We start from the raw sequence: 17,834 nt of genomic DNA, 5'->3' as shown, positions 1-17,834 counted from the left end.
ATTACATTTGAATTGGGTTTGGTTGTTAATAACAAATTTCATAAGAGAGTATATATACTGAGAAGCTACTGTGAATATCCCTAGATCCTTAAATAAATGTCTGCAGGATGATCTTGGGTGGACTCCAGCTATTATTCTGATTACACGCTTTTGTGCAATAAATACTTTATTCCTCAGTGATGAATTACCCCAAAATATGATGCCATATGAAAGCAATGAGTGAAAATAGGCGTAGTAAGCTAATTTACTAAGATGTTTATCACCAAAATTTGCTATGACCCTTATTGCATAAGTAGCTGAACTCAAACGTTTCATCAGATCATCAATGTATTTCTTCCAATTTAATCTCTCATCAATGGACACACCTAAAAATTTGGAATATTCTACCTTAGCTATATGCTTCTGATTAAGGTCTATATTTATTAATGGTGTCATACCATTCACTGTACGTAGCTGTATGTACTGTGTCTTATCAAAATTCAGTGAGAGTCCGTTTACAAGGAACCACTTAGTAATTTTCTGAAAGACAGTATTGACAATTTCATCAGTTAATTCTTGTTTGTCAGGTGTGATTACTATACTTGTATAATCAGCAAAGAGAACTAACTTTGCCTCTTCATGAATATAGAATGGCAAGTCATTAATATATATTAAGAACAACAAAGGACCCAAGACTGACCTTTGTGGAACCCCATTCTTGATAGTTCCCCAGTTTGAGGAATGTGCTGATCTTTGCATATTATGAGAACTGCTTATTTCAACTTTCTGCACTCTTCCAGTTAGGTACGAATTAAACCACTTGTGCACTGTCCCACTCATGCCACAATACTTGAGCTTGTCTAGCAGAATTTCATGATTTACACAATCAAAAGCCTTTGAGAGATCACAAAAAATCCCAATGGGTGGTGTTCGGTTATTCAGATCATTCAAAATTTGATTGGTGAAAGCATATATGGCATTTTCTGTTGAAAAACCTTTCTGGAAACCAAACTGACATTTTGTTAGTACTTCATTGTTACAGATATGTGAAGCTACTCTTGAATACATTACTTTCTCAAAAATTTTGGATAAAGCTGTTAGAAGGGAGATTGGATGGTAATTGTTGACATCAGATCTATCCCTTTTTTATGCAAAGGTATAACAATAGCATATTTCAGTCTATCAGGGAAAATGCCCTGTTCCAGAGAGCTATTACACAGGTGGCTGAGAATCTTACTTATCTGTTGAGAACAAGCTTTTAGTATTTTGCTGGAAATACCATCAATTCCATGTGAGTTTTTGCTTTTAAGCAAGTTTATTATTTTCCTAATTTCAGAGGGAGAAGTGGGTGAGATTTCAATTGTATCAAATTGCGTAGGTATGGCCTCTTCCATTAACAGCCTAGCATCTTCTAATGAACACCTGGATCCTACTATATCCACAACATTTAGAAAATGATTATTAAAAATATTTTCAACTTCTGACTATTTGTTCGTAAAGTTTTCATTCAATTTGATGGTAATACTGTCTTCCTGTGCTCTTGGTTGACCTGTTTCTCTTTTAATAATATTCCAAATTGATTTAATTTTATTATCAGAGTTGCTGATTTCAGACATGATACACATACTTTTGGATTTTTTAATAACTTTTCTTAATATAACACAGTAGTTTTTATAATGTTTGATAGTTTCTGGGTCACTACTCTTTCTTGCTGTCAGATACATTTCCCTTTTCCGGTTACAAGATATTTTTATACCCTTAGTAAGCCATGGTTTGTTACAAGGTTTCTTACGAGTATATTTAACTATTTTCTTGGGGAAGCAGTTTTCAAATGCATTTACAAAAATGTCATGAAATAAATTATATTTTAAATTGGCATCAGGTTCACGGTACACCTCATCCCAGTCTAACTGCTGTAGGCTTCCGCTGAAATTTGCAATTGTTAAATCTTTGACTGAACGTACTACTTTGGAGGACTGTTTAGTATTGCTGAATGGAGCTATGTCATATATTGTAACTAGCTGTGCACCATGATCAGAAAGACCATTCTCAACAGGCTGAGCATTTATCTGGTTAAACTTATCTTGGTCTATAAAGAAGTTATCTATCAGTGAGCTGCTATCCTTTACCACCCGAGTAGGAAAATCAATAACGGGTGTCAAATTGAAAGAACCATGTAAAACTTCAAGGTCATTTTTCCTATTACCCTTTTTCAAAGAATCTACATTGAAGTCCCCACAAATAATAATTTGCTTCCCCCTGTCTGACAGATAGCACAAGGAGTACAAATTTTTCAGAAATAGATGAAAATTTCCTGTACAAAATAGTGAGAGTTTTTCATCAAATGATTGTGTCATAATCACGGTAGGTACAAATAATGTAGCAGAAAATCAAAGAAGTGACACTATCAGGAACATGAAAGTGGCACTCAGTAAGTTTATTAACACTAAAGTAAGTATTGTTAATATTCCACAGAGACAAGATCTAATGGAACAATCTATAGTGAACCTGAAAGTGTACAAGACAACTGATGGACTTAAACAATATGTAATATAAAGTCCGCAATGTGTCCCTGGTAAATGTCAGCAGTCTAGGCAGAGCCCTTCACACAACTCATGGTATGCACATGAATAAAAGATGCAAAAAGACTGTCAGCAAATTATTTGCTAAGGAAATTAGATGAAATTAGATGAAATTCTCCACAAAGTTGTGTAAATAAGTGCATTGCCATGGAATGGCACAACCCATCAAATCAGAATCTGCCACACAATCAGCCACTGCAGGCAAGCCTGGGAAGCTTGCAAAGCCTGCTGGACAGTTTGGTAGCCCTACATCACTCCATATAGTCCAGCAGGAGAAACTCAGACTTAATGTCATACACCAACATTTTGGTAGTCTTAAAAATAAGTACAATGATATAGATATTATTACACATCTTGATAAACCTGATATTTTAGTCATAACTGAACACTGGTACACTGAAGATCTAATTAGCATCAGTCAACCACTCGCCATGAAATTTTGTAGGAAAAACAAGTCTGGGGTGGCATAGCAGTCTTTACTGTTAAAGCAACCAATTTCAGTCTTATTGACGTAAGTGCATTCTGCATAGAAGGAATCACAGGATTTGCTGCAATAAATCTAAAATGGGGTAGAGAAAATATGGCAATTGTCAGCTTGTATATGCAACCTGGCACATGTATGGATTCATTTTTCTAAAATCTATCTGATTTACTGATATTTGTAGAAAGTACATTTTCTGGGTTAAATGGCCAGGTAAATAATATAATAACAAGGGATATAAATATAGACTTATTAATCAACAATGCCAACACCAAAAAGCTACACCTCTTACTCAATGAATTCAGTTTGATGCCACTTATCCATGAGCCAGCTAGAGAGAACGGCAACAGCAAAATATGTCTGGATAATATAACAACAAACATGACCCCTCTTTCCTACAGTACATCTGTTCTAAAACTAGCCATCTCTGATCACCATGCTGTACTGCTTCAATTGGAGGCAAATGAGATGTCCTTTGTCACTAAAAAGGAACTATATGTAAGCAAAAGAATTATGTATAATGATAACATCAATAGAATGAACTGCTTGTTAGCACACAGTCCATGGTTTGAGAAAGATAGCATTTCCTATCATAGCTCTGTTGCTGACTTATACTACTGTTTGGATGCCACATGCCCAGTTGTAGCCACAAAAGTCAAACAAACCAAAAACATAAACAAAAGTATCTGGATAAATAATGATGTCATTGAAGCAAGGGAAAAATTAAAATTATTCCATAGTGCAATGTTGAATAATACACAAAATCTCAAGCTAAAGGAGACCTTCAAAACTTATCAAGAATACTATAAAGATTTATTAATACAGACCAGGAGCAACTACATTGCAAACACACTTCAGCTTCACAGTGTTACTACTGTGATCTGGGGAGTGACAAACAGTTTTAGAACAGGCAGAGAAAATCCTGTATGGACTTTATTATTGACCACAATGGGATGGTAGTAACAGAACAACTTGAAATTGCTAATATATTCAATGAATATTTTTCTTCACTAGGGGAAACTATCAATAACAAACATAATATCCTGCAGTATAAATTTAAAGGCAATCCATCTGAGCATACTATATATCTAGCCCTCACAAATTTGCAAAGAAATAGTTAACATCATTAGCTCTCTCAAATCTTCCAGATCCACAGGGCCTGATGACCTCAGTATTAATGTATTGAAAGTGTGCCGACAAAATGTCTCTGTAGCTACAGCAGTAAACAATGTAATAGGATCAGATACCTTCCCAGACAGACTAAAAATAGCTCAAGTAACACCAATCTTTAAAAAAAGAGTACAAGCTCAAAATTCAAAACTACAGACCAATTTTAATACTTCCTGTCTTTTCCAAAATTATTTAAAAAACAATATACTGCAGAATTATGAACTTTCTCCAGATGCACAATCTAATGTTTGAAAATCAAAATGGTTTCTTAAAATGTAAATCAACAAACATAGCAGCTGCTCAATTAATTGAAGAGATAATAAGTGGCACTGAGAACAAGCAACATGTTGCTTGTATATGCCTCAACCTTCATAAAGCTTTTGATTGTGTGAACATCATAATCTTATGGATCATTGGCATCAGAGGCATTGCTCATGACCTAATAAAATCTTAAATGAGTAACCAAAAACAGTTTGTACTGCTTAAAACTGAAAGTGGTGTTCACACATCCAAAATCACTAATACAAAATAAGGAGTGCCCCTGGGCTCAGTACTGGGTCCTCTTCTGTTCTTGATTTATGTAAATTACTTAAGATATTGCACTCATAGTTCCAAAATAGTGCTTTATGTGGATGATACATACATTGTGCATAAAAAGAAATCAATTAACAAACTAGAGATCCACTGTAATAATGTGACAAAGGAAATTGTTCAATACTTTAATGAGAACCACTTAAATGTAATCGGTAGTAAAACATGTCTCATGGAGTTTAACAACAGTAGTTGTAATGATGAAATTAAACAATACATAGGCAATGAATTAGTAAAAACAAAGTTTAATGTAAAATTCCTCAGTATAACAATTCAAAGCAATCTAAAATGGGACACACGTGTTGACACTCTAGCATGTAAGTTGTCTAAAAATATATTTGCAATTAATTTGATTAGTAAGTTCTGCAAAGACACTGTTGACCTAAAGACTGCATACCATGCTCTATTTTCCTCTCACCTTAACTGCAGAATATAAATTTGGGGAACAACCATAGTGAACATAAATAAGCTATTGCTACTTCAAAAAAGGGCTATAAGAATGATATGTGGAGCAAAATACAAGGAATCATGTCATGGCTTGTTTCCAAAAACTGGTGTACTAACCGTAGTAAACATTTACATTCTAAAATCCATATTACTTGACTGCAGCCCAATATTTGTTCGGATTCTATCAGTACAATAGTAGAAATAAAGAAAAATTTTACATCAGCAGCCACAGAACAGCACTCTATGAAGAGCGGCCACAATATATAGGTTTTAAGTTAGGCAATGCACTGCCTAGTAAAGTTATGACCCTACCCACAATGAAGCTTAGATTCCAGCGAAGGAAATCCCTGTTACAAAATCCATTTTACACATTAGAAGAATCCACACTTACATGCAGAAGAAGTGTTTCAAAAAATATGTAAATGGTGTTAAGCACCATCTTATTTGTAATTTAATAGTTTTGTTGGTCAATGACATGTTCAGAAGGATGTATTATTGTGCTATGTACCAAGAATTGTAACTTGTTTTCATACATATGCAATAAATCATTCAATGTTGAATAAAGTATTATTATTATTATTATTATTATTATTATTACCCCTTCTTAGCCTCTACATCCTTTTCCTCTCACTCTGCTTATATCTCCTTTTCCCCTCACTTCACTCCTATCAGCCTGAGCAACTACTGAAACAGTTAGTGTCACCATAGCTGCATGTGGATGTTTGGATACATCTGTGGTTCATGTGTGAGCATGTTTGTTTAAACTGGAAAATGACCAGTAGCTCCAAAGCAGTAAACTCTACCATTGTTGTTAAATAATGACATTAAAACAACAGATTCCAACAGTACTGAAACTGACTTTTACTGACTCTTTTCACCAGGTCATTTAAATACTGACTGGATTCAGTAAAAATAGCATCAAATTTCACAAAAGGTGACGTAAGACACTGATGAAACACTATGTAGAACGAGAAAAATAAATCAGTATGTGGAATGCAGAGTATGAGTAAATTTGATAATTACAAAATTGGCCCAATATTGACTTTGACCTTTCATGGGCATTCATAGCCATTCATCTCATACCTGACAACACTACAGATGGAACCAAAAAGGGACTTAGCACAGTAGTAGAACCAAATGTAACACTATTTGTATATTAGGGGAAGACTTTCAGCATGATCAGAATACATTGACAGGTTTTGATTTCTGCTCATTATTTTTCAGGGACTGGGCACGATAAACTGGCAGATGGTCTCGAGCATGTGCAGACTAGAATTACGACAGCCAGAGGGGAGAGGAGTGGGGCAGGGAAACAAGCCTGCAGAGGTGCTCTGTATTTAACAAAGGCAGAACTGACAAATGGTCATAGGGATCTTTATCCCTTCTAGTGCTGTGAGGGTCATAGTTGAAATCCATGACGGACCAGGATTAGTCTCTTCACTAATTTAAAAATATTAAAGGAAAACAATAAGAAGCATACAACATAAATGATGCGGTAACATCTATCATGCAACTGCTTGTTGAAGTTGGCGGTGTTGTAAACGAGGTAGTTGAGGCCTGACCTCTAATGGTATTTGACACAACCACAGTACAAAACTCTCACCACCTAAAACTGCCAATGTTAAGTTTTTTGCATTGTACCAACTTTTGAACTTGAGCTAGCAGTAAAATATACATCTTTCTTTGTTCTAAGATGTTACGTCCCACAGGTGGGTCCTAAGTTGCATTATGAGACAAGATGTTCTTCATTCCAGCCTGTTCCATTTGGACTCCTCCAACCAACACTTGGTTTTCTGAAATGCGGAGGTGGGAAATCTCCCTGCAATATATCCCTTACATTCCCATAACCCTCCTGGCTTCAGCTTTTGTTAATATTGTCCTTACTCAACTAACTCCATCCCTGTTCCCATTCCAGCATTACACAGCTCTCTATCCCACCAATATACCCTCAGTCTTTTTACTTCTCTCCTCCGTTACCCCCCACCCCATTGCTGTCCTGCCCTCTGTCTAACCTCCCGACTGCACGTAGCTACCCTACCCTCCCTCCGCATTGTCCCTGTATGCTCCCACAAGCAGCATTTTACTGTCCCCCACCCCTACCCTGCTATCCCTTCCCCTCCCCATCCCGGCCTCTTCCTCATCCCCACCAACCAGTTGCCCCTCCCATCACGCAATGCTGTTCACAGTCTGCCTTCAGCAGTCAGAGACTGTGATCATGTGTGTGTGAGTTGCATTTGCATGAGTGTGAGTGTGTAAGTATGTTGTCCATTTCCAATGAAGGCTTTGTTGGCTGAAAGCTCACTTTCTGACAGTCTTTTTGTTGTGCCTATCTGCAACTCAGCATCTCCGCTACATGGTGAGTAGCAACTATCTTTTTCATAATATTGTTACATTTCATCCTGGATTTTCAGTTGTTTGATGAAATGATTTTCTGTGATAAATTATTGACACAAATGGTAGCTATTTCCTATTTTCACTGATGTGTAATTACTTTTTAAGGCTGATTTAATATTTTCAAAATCCGTTATTTACCAGTGTTCCATGTGTACCATCCCACTCGCACACTACAGTGAAATAATTTCCAACATGAAATGCATTTGTTGCCTATGAAAGGGTGGAAGATAATTTTAGATCACCAGAAGAAATCAAAACTACTATCACTCTAAGAAAGAGAAATTTTAAAAAATGGCATTACAGTTGGTACCGATACATCTGCTTTGAAAGCTCAAAATAATATTCTGTATTCTAAAAGTCCACTCTATGTATGAAATTCTCTGAAACTGATTGAAAACCAAAAGCAAAGAGGTAGTCAAAGGAAATCTTGGTAGTGGTGCAGCCTCCGCTTTATGGTAACATGATGCTAGTTAGCATCCACGAGGAGTATGATGTGTTGGATATCTTGAAATCCATATCAGTTATCTATCATGAATACTTCACTTCATTGGTAACAACAACATTGGGTATACATGAAGATACAGATTAAGAATTTGACGTGTTTATGGTTGCCATCTTTGGAAACAGTTATGTATTGGAAAATGGTCTTATGACCCGAAGCTTAGGTGTTGCGAAACAGGGTAATGGGAATGTTTCATTTAATTAACATAAAATAGAATGTTTCACCAACAATCTACAATTGAATGAATTAAAATGAATATACAAAACTATTAATGCAGACGGAGGACATTTCTTTGCTTTATTTACCTTATAAAGTAAATAATATTTCATCAATAGGTGTCTTAGCATTTCACAACTAACAGGTCTGAAACCTTATGTATCTCTGTTGTTGATGTTATTGATGTTTGAACCCTCCATATAGCTAACAGGTATACAGAACTGTAGGTTTGGTTGTCAAAAAATTTTGCATATGAACACTAGCAGTGCATCAAATCATGGTTATGTGATGGCAGGATTAAATTTTAGTTATGTGATGGCAGAATTAAATTTTCTAAGATGTTGGTTTTGTAGTATTGCTGTTGCATACGATTTTTGACACAAGGTACATATTATATGCAACCCAGAATAGTCATATCATGACATAACAGATGTACCATGACCAGACAAGCACATTATAAAAAAATAAAAATATTCATCATCTGGTTGGCTGCATCATTAGTTATCTTGATGAATGAAGAGTAACACAACAGAACATCTAAAATTGAATGTAGTGTGTAAATGAGGACAAACTACTATAGAAGAAGCACTGAGCAGTGCAAAGGCATGTTGGAAGGATGGATGGGACAACAGTTATGAAATATTGTATTACTCTGGTGCATATTGGTGTATACAAGGGCACAAATGGGAACTGCTCAAAAGAAATTATAAAGGAAAAAAGAGTTAATATAAGCAGGAGAGAAGGAAAATAATTTACAAAACACACTTCATAATATACCAAGTCTTTTAAAGAACACATAAAATGAGGGATATCAGTGATAAACAGTACTACTAACTTTAAAAAGAAAATTGCAAACTGAAGTGGAATGGAGAGTTTGCAGCCCTCACTTTGAGAACAGATTAAATATAAAATAATTTTACCTTCACAGAAATATCAGCACCGCTACGCATCAAAAGCTGTGCTAGAACTGTGCAGGAAGTTCGATCGCTGTGTGTTTGTGCAGCTATATGCAAAGGTGTTTTCCCTAAAATGATAAAATGTTTATTAAGTTTCTTAAGACAATGTGTTCTTTAAAACATATAACAAAAATAGTACCAGAAAATATCACGAAGTATTTTTAAGAAAGTTTTTAAAAATAGTATGACAATATCACTGGTGAAAGTATGATTATTTACTTTTTTTTTTTTGAGGAAATTCTCTTGCTTTGATTTCACTTATAACAATTTTCAAATGAAATCTATAACTGATTTTCTTATTTCTGTCCTCATACTTTCATTTTTAAAAACTTTTCAACTTAAATCTAGAACTCTCATTTTGAATTCTGCCACTACACTGATAAGGTCACATCGGTGTCACGGTCAATTTGGTAATGTTCAGCTTCCAGCTACCCATTTTCCCTCACTTCTACCGCAAGTGCAGCCTACACCTGACACTTATTTGTAGTAAGATGGGAAAAGAAAAAATGTTATAACAGTTCCTATGTCAAACACTTCATTTCTAAATAATTAACACTCATATAAACATTAGGGGTCTGGTAGAATGAGCATAATTTAGGGGTAAAACAGACCACTCACTGAACAGCAGAAGCACATTACTGGCTTTCAGAATCAATCCTTTGTCATGATGGACATGCACAATGGACATATGCACACACGCACGTGTGCACATGCACGCACGCACGCACGCACGCACACACACACACACACACACACACACACACACACACACACACACACACACTTGCACCCCTACTTGTGCAGCGTGGACACACAATGCCAGGATTGCATTTCAGCTGGTTGACTGCATGGGATGTGGGTTGTGTCTGTTGGAGTGGACAGAAAGAGAGGAGGACAGGAGGCAGGTAGAGAGGTTAGGAGTGAGCAGCTAGCAGCTCAGAGGGAGGCAACAGGTTTGCTGCTAGAAAGGGAGGGGTGGCAGGTGGATGGGCTAGGCATGTAATGCATTGGGACTGGAGATGGTGGGTGATGTGTACAACGCAGTTGGCATGAGGACACAGACTGCGAGGATGTGACAGGTCAGAGGAAGGGGAAACTGTTGGTGGAAGATGTGGGAACTGTTAATTAACAGAAATGGAAGCCAGGAGGGTTGCAGAGGTGAAGGATGTGTTGCAGGGGCAATGCTTCTCTTTCATTGTGCCTGTCTCTCATTCAACTTCTCCTCTATGTGGTGAGTAGCAATCTATTCTTTCCCTATTTCTTGCTACTCGATCCTGGGTTTTCCAATGTTTAAATGTAGTTCTAGCTGATTTCTGTGAGTTTCCTGCAAATCAATCTACTGCTATAAATTCTTTAAATTTAAATATTTAATTATGGCAATGCTAACTGCAACTACATGCCTTCATTATTTTTCTGGTTTACATCAAACACTCTCTTGCCCTGTTGGTCCTTCATGTTGAGCAACTCTGCCATGATGTAGCGTGCATCATCACCAGATACACAAAGTTTGTGTATGAGTGTGTTGCCATTGGCATCCACTTCCTGTAACAAAAGTTTTCCAGTAAATAGATCACTAACTCAAATGAGAATGAAGTTTATATGTAATGTGTATTTCAGAAGCATTAATACAGGCACAAATTTCTAGGGAGCAAAAGAACACAATGGTGGCTTATTTTTATTAAATACAGAAATCAGTGAGTTCCAAATTATTTATCAGAGACAATATCAACATTAACTCATGTTAAATTTTTAAATGATAACAAAGCAAAAGCTTTCTGACTCCTGCCTTTTTGTACTTATTTTTTCTTGAATGCATACTTCATTCTTCAATTTTTTTTAGCTATTACATTTACTCTTAATTTTTTTCACTAAGGTGAATCCTTTACTTATGAGACTTCTTAATGAGACTCTTAATAGGTTGTTTGCAAGTAGTTTTATCACTTGGTTGAACAAGAGGCTTTTGTTTAGGAGCTTTTATTTATAGGACTTCTGTTCAGCTTCACATACATTTGAAGAGAGCATCCAGAAGACACAGAAACCAAGAGCGGTGAAATCTAAACAGGAAGAAGAAGTATTCTTATGTCAATATCACAATAAAACTGGCCAGGGATAAACATCAGTTTTCCTAAACACAAACATGAAAATAGTTATTTTGAAAATTATATTTTTGCTCTCTTTTGATAAGATGTTTGGGAGTAAACAAGCACAGAAACAAACATTTACTGACCTTTTGTCACACTGGGACCAATAAGATATAGCTTTCACAATATTTTCAAGTACTCCAACAGATACAGATGTGCACGAGCAAAGCTTCCAGAATATCTACCGCAAGGAAAGCCTAGTGTTTTCTGAAAGTCAAGAAGTTCCAAGGCCACACTATAAACACCAGCTTACATTTTGTATGCACGCTTTTCCAAAAACAAGAAAATCCAACAAAACACCACCTAGTGACATCAATTCAGAACCTATATTTGTAAGACTTTTATTCTCAATGAAAAGTTGTATATAGATAACAGTCATACTATATATTTGATAAAGGCTTGCTGCTTTTCAAGAGTCACAATGAAACTAGTTACATTCTGGATTTTATTGCGTATACAGAAGTGACAGCAAAATCTGTTGTGAACTACATAGACTGGATGAATCTCTAGACATTGTGGCCTATCTTTGTGTATATATCTCGAGAAAGGTCACAGAATATTCATTAAGAGCTTGTGTCTGTATGCACAGCTGTTGTTATTGTTGTACAATAGAGTAAACATTTTTGCTGTAACCATGAAATAAATCGGAAATTATTTGTAGAAAAGTTCTGAGAATTTTCATGTTTCAAGATGGTGTACCGAATGAGAAGTGTGGATGGTTTCAGATTATCACCAGCCTCACATGGTGATGAAGTATAAGAACTTTGCAACTATACCACCAGTACTGAAAACTGGTGCTGGTATGTATGACATGTCAGTGAATACGACTGACAGAGGATATTTTTTTCTGAGTTCTGTGTGTAGGGTAAGAAGAAATGTAAAATGATACAAGGAAACCTTTTCCTATACAATGTCTTTCTTGTATTTGTGTCCTTGTCTGCCACAAAAGTCCTCTTCGAGCTCATCAGATAACTATTTGAAGATACACAACACAAAACCAGAAGGACATCATCATTGGAAACTATCCCAAAAAGACTTGCATCCTGATGACAACAATTTGAAGCCCATATCACTTATCACAATTTCATTTCTGTTGAGATAAAACCTCCAGTTAATATTTCATGAACTTTGAAAAACAGGGTATTATATTGAATAGCCTACATACATAAAGAAATTGTGCTCCTACATCCACATCTATAACAACACTCTGTGAAATACTGTGAAGTGCATGGTGAAGGTACATCCCACTATATTGGTTATTAGGGCTTTTTCCTGTTCCATTCATGTATGAACCAAGGGAAAAGTGATTGTATAAATGCCTCTCTGCTTGCTGTAATTAATCTAATCTTATCCTCATGATCCACAAGGGAGCAATATGAAGGGTTGTAGTATATTCCTGCAGTCATGATTTGAAGCCAGTTCTTGAAACTTCATTAGTAGATTTTCTCAGGATGGTTTCCATCTATCTTCAAGAGGCTGCCAGTTCAGTGATTTCAACATCTCAATGACACTCTCCCATAGGTCAAACAAACCTGTGACCATGCTTGCAGCACCTCTCTGTATACGTTTAATATCCCTTGCCAGTCATGTTTGGTATGGGTCCCACACACTTGAACAGTATATGAGGATGGGTCACACAAGTGATTTGCAAGCAATCTCCTTTGTATACTAATTGCATTTCCCTAGTATTCTACCAACAAACCAAAGGCTACTGCTACCAACTTTACCCACAACTGACCATATGTGATCACTCCATTTCATATTTATACTAAGTATTAGACCCAGGTATTTGTAAGAGTTCACAGATTCCAATTGTGATTCACTAATGTTATATTCATAGGTTTTTTTGCGCAATTTTACAGTTTTGAACACTTGGAGCAAGCTGCCAATAATTGCACCACTCTGAAATCTTATCAAGATCTGACTGAATATTTGTACAGCTTCGTTCAGACTGTATTTTGTTGTAGATGATGGCATCATCTGCAGAAAGTCTGACATTACTATCAATATTGTCTGCAACATCATTAATATACAACATGAACAGCAAGGGACTCAACATGCTTCCCTGGGATACTCCTGAAGTTACTTCTACATCTGTGAATGACTCTCCATCCAGGACAACATGCTGCATCCTCCCTACCAAAACACCCTCAATCCAGTCACTTATTTCGATCTGATACCCCATATGACCATACTTTTGATAATAAGTGTAGGCATGGTACTAAATCAAATGTTTTTTGGAAATTGAGAAAAACTGCATCTCCCTTACTGCCTTGATACATGGCTTTCATGGTGTCATGTGAGTAAAGTGTAAGTTGGGTTTCATACAATCTATGTTTTTGAAATGCTTGTTGGTTGGCATGGAGGAGGTCATACCGTTCAAAATACCTCATTAAGTTTTAGCTCAGAATATGTTCTAAGATTCTACAACAAATGGATGTCAAGGATATTGGACAATAGTTTTGTGGATCACTTCTGCTAAACTTCCAGGGACAGGTATGGACTGCACTTTCTTTCAACTATTGGCACAGATTTTTGTTCAAAGGATATATGACAGATTATAGTTAACAGAGGGACTAACTCAGCTGAAAATTGCATATATAATCTGACAGGGATTCCAATGGGCCCTGGGGCTTTGTTCATTTTTAATGATTTCTACTGTTTCTCAATGCCAGTGATACTATTGTCTATTTCACTCATATTCTCAGTGGCAAAAATTCAGCAAAGAAAACATTAATTAAAAGTTACAGCTTTTAGACTCAGTGTGCACCTAAATCAATATCCATATCAGATCTGGAGGAAAATAAAAACAGTGATCACTGTACACTAACAACCCACCAGGGTAGCCGAGAGTGCTAATGAACTGCTTCCTGGACTCGAGTAGGCACGCCAGCCCTGAATCGAATCCGACCAGCAGATTAACGATGAGGGCCTGTACGCCGGCCAGCCTAGATGTGGTTTTTTACATGGTTTTCCACATCCCCCTAGGTGAATACCATGCTGGTCCCCATGTTCCATGTCAGTTACACGACTCGCAGACATTTGCAACATGTTCGCACAATTCCATGGCTTACACTAGAAGCAGACAGATGGGGAACACTAATTACATCCCGGGTGGTTTGGGGTGGTGGCAGGAAGGGCATCCGGCCATTCTCTGCAACTAACACTGCCAAATGAATAGTAATCAGGCCAACCCCACATTGTTGTGGGAATAAGGCCTCAAGAAAATGATGATGATGATGATGATGATGATGATGATGATCACCATACACTAACAAGTGACAATACTGAAATAGTATAATTTACTAACAACTTTTGATATTGGTGAATTTAAGTTTTGTTTGACTTCTGATGTGCAGGGTATTATAAAGAGATGGTTTCTTACCTTACCAATTGCAAGACCTTCCTCTACCATTGTATCTGCCAAGTAACGAACTGCTATGGCATTCTGGCGACTAGATCGCAGAAAACGGCATGCTATGTCAAGTGGTGTGTGACCAGATTTGTTTGGAGTGGCCAGTAATTCATAAGCTCTTTGCTTGTTGTGGTTTATCATTTCTTTAATTCGCTGAATAAGAGCATGGAAAACTTCCATGAAGTACTTGATGTTTTTCCAATTTGACAGCACACGAGAAAGAAACCTGTTAAGAAAAAGCAGATACAAATTAGAGGTATACTACATGAAACATCATAGAATAATGTCCTGTAATTAGCTGGTTTGTGGCACTCATTTATCCTTTGACAGTAAAAATATATTCTTTACATATAATCTAACAAACCACATATTACTTCCACAAAACAAATATTATCTTCATATAGTTGAGCAGTAGTAGTAATAATAATGATAACAATAATAATAACAATCATAATATCAAACAAATCATTATGAATAACTTCCAAGGGGCACATAATTAATACACAACTGGAACAAATTGGAAACACTTAGTTTTAAGAAAGTTAACACAATTTCTGGTACTTAATTTCTGAAGAGTGATGCCCTATATATTTACAATGAGCATATAATCTTGGAGATGATGTTTCACTTTTTATAATTTATTCTATTAATTCCAAATTAATTACAGTACTGTATGAGACAGGAGTTCTCTTTACCAACTGCAATGAAGCATCAACTCCAACAGAGCTGATACACAAATTTAAAGACACAGCTTAATCTATACCCCATGGATTTTTTTAATTTCTTCAATAATATGAAGGGAACAATAGTTACATGTGAACAACAGACTTAGAAATATTGAAGAGTACAAATACAAGCCAGAGAAAAAAATTGCACAAAAATTCATAAAAAATTATATGTTATTGTTGTGGTCTTCAGTGCAAAGACTAATTTGATGCAACTCTCCACACTAGCTTGTCCTGCACAAACTTCAGCATCTCTGCACAACTACAGCAACTTACATCCATATTAACCCATTTACGGTATTTATGCCTAGGTCTCCCTCTACAACTTTTACATCCCACGCTTCCCTCCATTACCAAACTGACAATTCCTTGATGGCTCAGCATGTGTCCTATCAACCAACATCTTCTTTTAGTCAATTTGCCCCTTAAATTTCTTTTCTCTCCAGTTTGATTTAGTACTTCATTAGTTACTCAATCTACTCACTTCTTGTCTGAACTGCTTGTAGTCCATGTTTCACTCTCATATATGGCTACACTCTGTTACAAGAGCTAGACTCATTTACCACTTTTGGTGGCTCATTTACCAAACTAATTCCCTGATTTCATTCAACTACACTCCTTTACCCATGTTGTATTTTAGTTGATGTTCATCTCATAATTTCTTTTTAAGACACTATGTATTCCAATCAACTGCTTTTCCAAGTCTTCTACTATCTCCGACAGAACTAAAATGGCACTGACCAAGCCCCTTACATTTTTATTGCTTCTCCCTGAACTGCAATTTCCTTTCAGAATTTCTCCTTGGTCTCCTATACTACCTGCTCAAAATACAGACTCAATAACATCACAAATAGGCACAGTCCTGTTTATTTCAGTTTCCATCTGTTGCTTCCCTGTGTCTGTTAAACCTCATAATTGCAGTGTGGTTTCTGTACAAGTTGTAAAAACAGTTGCAACCCCTGTGTTTTATACCTGCTATCTAAAAATTTCAAAGAGTGTAGTTCAATCAACACTGCCAAATGCTTTTTTAAATCTACAAATGCTAAAAATGTACAATAAATCCATTCCACACAGTGTGCAAAATGTGAGGGAATGTTGTTTACTGAAGGGGCCTTGTTTTGACTTAGGCCTTTCAGCAATCTGTCAGATTCCTTTTCCAATTTCATATTTCCCAAATTACCTTTATTTACTTTCTCTTCTTTTTACCCACTATTTGCTTCAGATTCATTTCCCTTGTATAGCCCTTCTATGTACTCCTTCCACCCTTGCTCAATATTCACTCATCATCTGAGCTCTTGCTATTCATCCAGCTACTTCTCTTTCCTCTGAAGGTCTCTTTAATTCTCCTATATGTGGCATCCACCTTTCCCCTGTTCATATATATTTCGGCAGCTTTGCACTTCTCCTCTAGCCATTCCAGCTTAGCCATTTTACATTTCTGACAATCTCATTTTCTTGGCATCTGTATGCCTTTTCACCTGCTCCATTTGCTATATTTTTATATTTTCTTCTTTTATCAATTAAATTCAATATCTCCTGTGTTATCCAGGGATTTCTACTAGGCCTTGGCTTTTTACCTATGTGATCCTCTACTGCCTTCATTATTTCATCTCTCAAAGTTACCCATTCATCTTCTACTGCTTTTCTTTCCCCACCTATACTCCCATCTGAAGCTCTCAAGACCCTCTTTTTATTTTGGTTTACCTAGGTCCCATATACTTAATTTCCTACCTTTATGTAATTCTTTCGGTTTTTATTTGCAGTTAATTATGACTGGAGGCCACATCTGCCACTGGAAATGGCTTACATTGGAAAATCTTGTTTCCAAATCTCAATCTTACCATTACATAGTTAACCTGAAAGTGTCTAGTGTACCCAGGTAACTTCCATGTATACAATCTTCATTCTTGATTCTTAAACCAAGACTTAGTGATGATTAAATTACTCTCTATGCAAAATCATATCACATGGTTTCCTCTTTCTTTTCTTTCCACCTGTCCAAATTCTTCTACTATTTTCCCTTTTATTTCTTTTCCTACTACTGAATTTCAGTCGCCCATTACAATTAAATTTTTGTCGCCCTTAACTAGCTATATAATTTTCTTTATCTCATCATGCATTATTTCACTATCTTCTTCAAACTGTTTGAACTACTTGCATGGGATATAAGGTTTGACAAAGCAAGCTGGGATAATTTTAATTCCCCTCTTGTTTTGGAATTTGCCTCCTTAGAAT

General features: G+C 36.3%; 1 protein-coding gene across 5 annotated transcripts in view; it reads right to left on the bottom strand.

The window, feature by feature from the left end:
• Positions 1-17,834, bottom strand: part of LOC126101586 (histone acetyltransferase KAT6A-like) — a 295,397-nt gene that overhangs the window by 16,244 nt on the left and 261,319 nt on the right. For all 5 annotated transcript variants that reach the window (XM_049912240.1, XM_049912244.1, XM_049912242.1 and 2 more), the window contains 3 exons: positions 14,845-15,100; positions 10,719-10,860; positions 9,283-9,386 (listed from right to left, as the gene is read on the bottom strand). In XM_049912240.1, coding sequence (XP_049768197.1) covers positions 9,283-9,386; positions 10,719-10,860; positions 14,845-15,100 — 502 coding nt within the window. The remainder of the gene's footprint in view (positions 1-9,282; positions 9,387-10,718; positions 10,861-14,844; positions 15,101-17,834) is intronic.

The sequence above is a fragment of the Schistocerca cancellata genome, chromosome 9 (genome assembly GCF_023864275.1).
Source record: "Schistocerca cancellata isolate TAMUIC-IGC-003103 chromosome 9, iqSchCanc2.1, whole genome shotgun sequence".
Taxonomy (NCBI): domain Eukaryota; kingdom Metazoa; phylum Arthropoda; class Insecta; order Orthoptera; family Acrididae; genus Schistocerca; species Schistocerca cancellata.
Note: the sequence above shows the minus strand (reverse complement) of the source record. Positions and strands in the feature narration are given on the sequence as shown.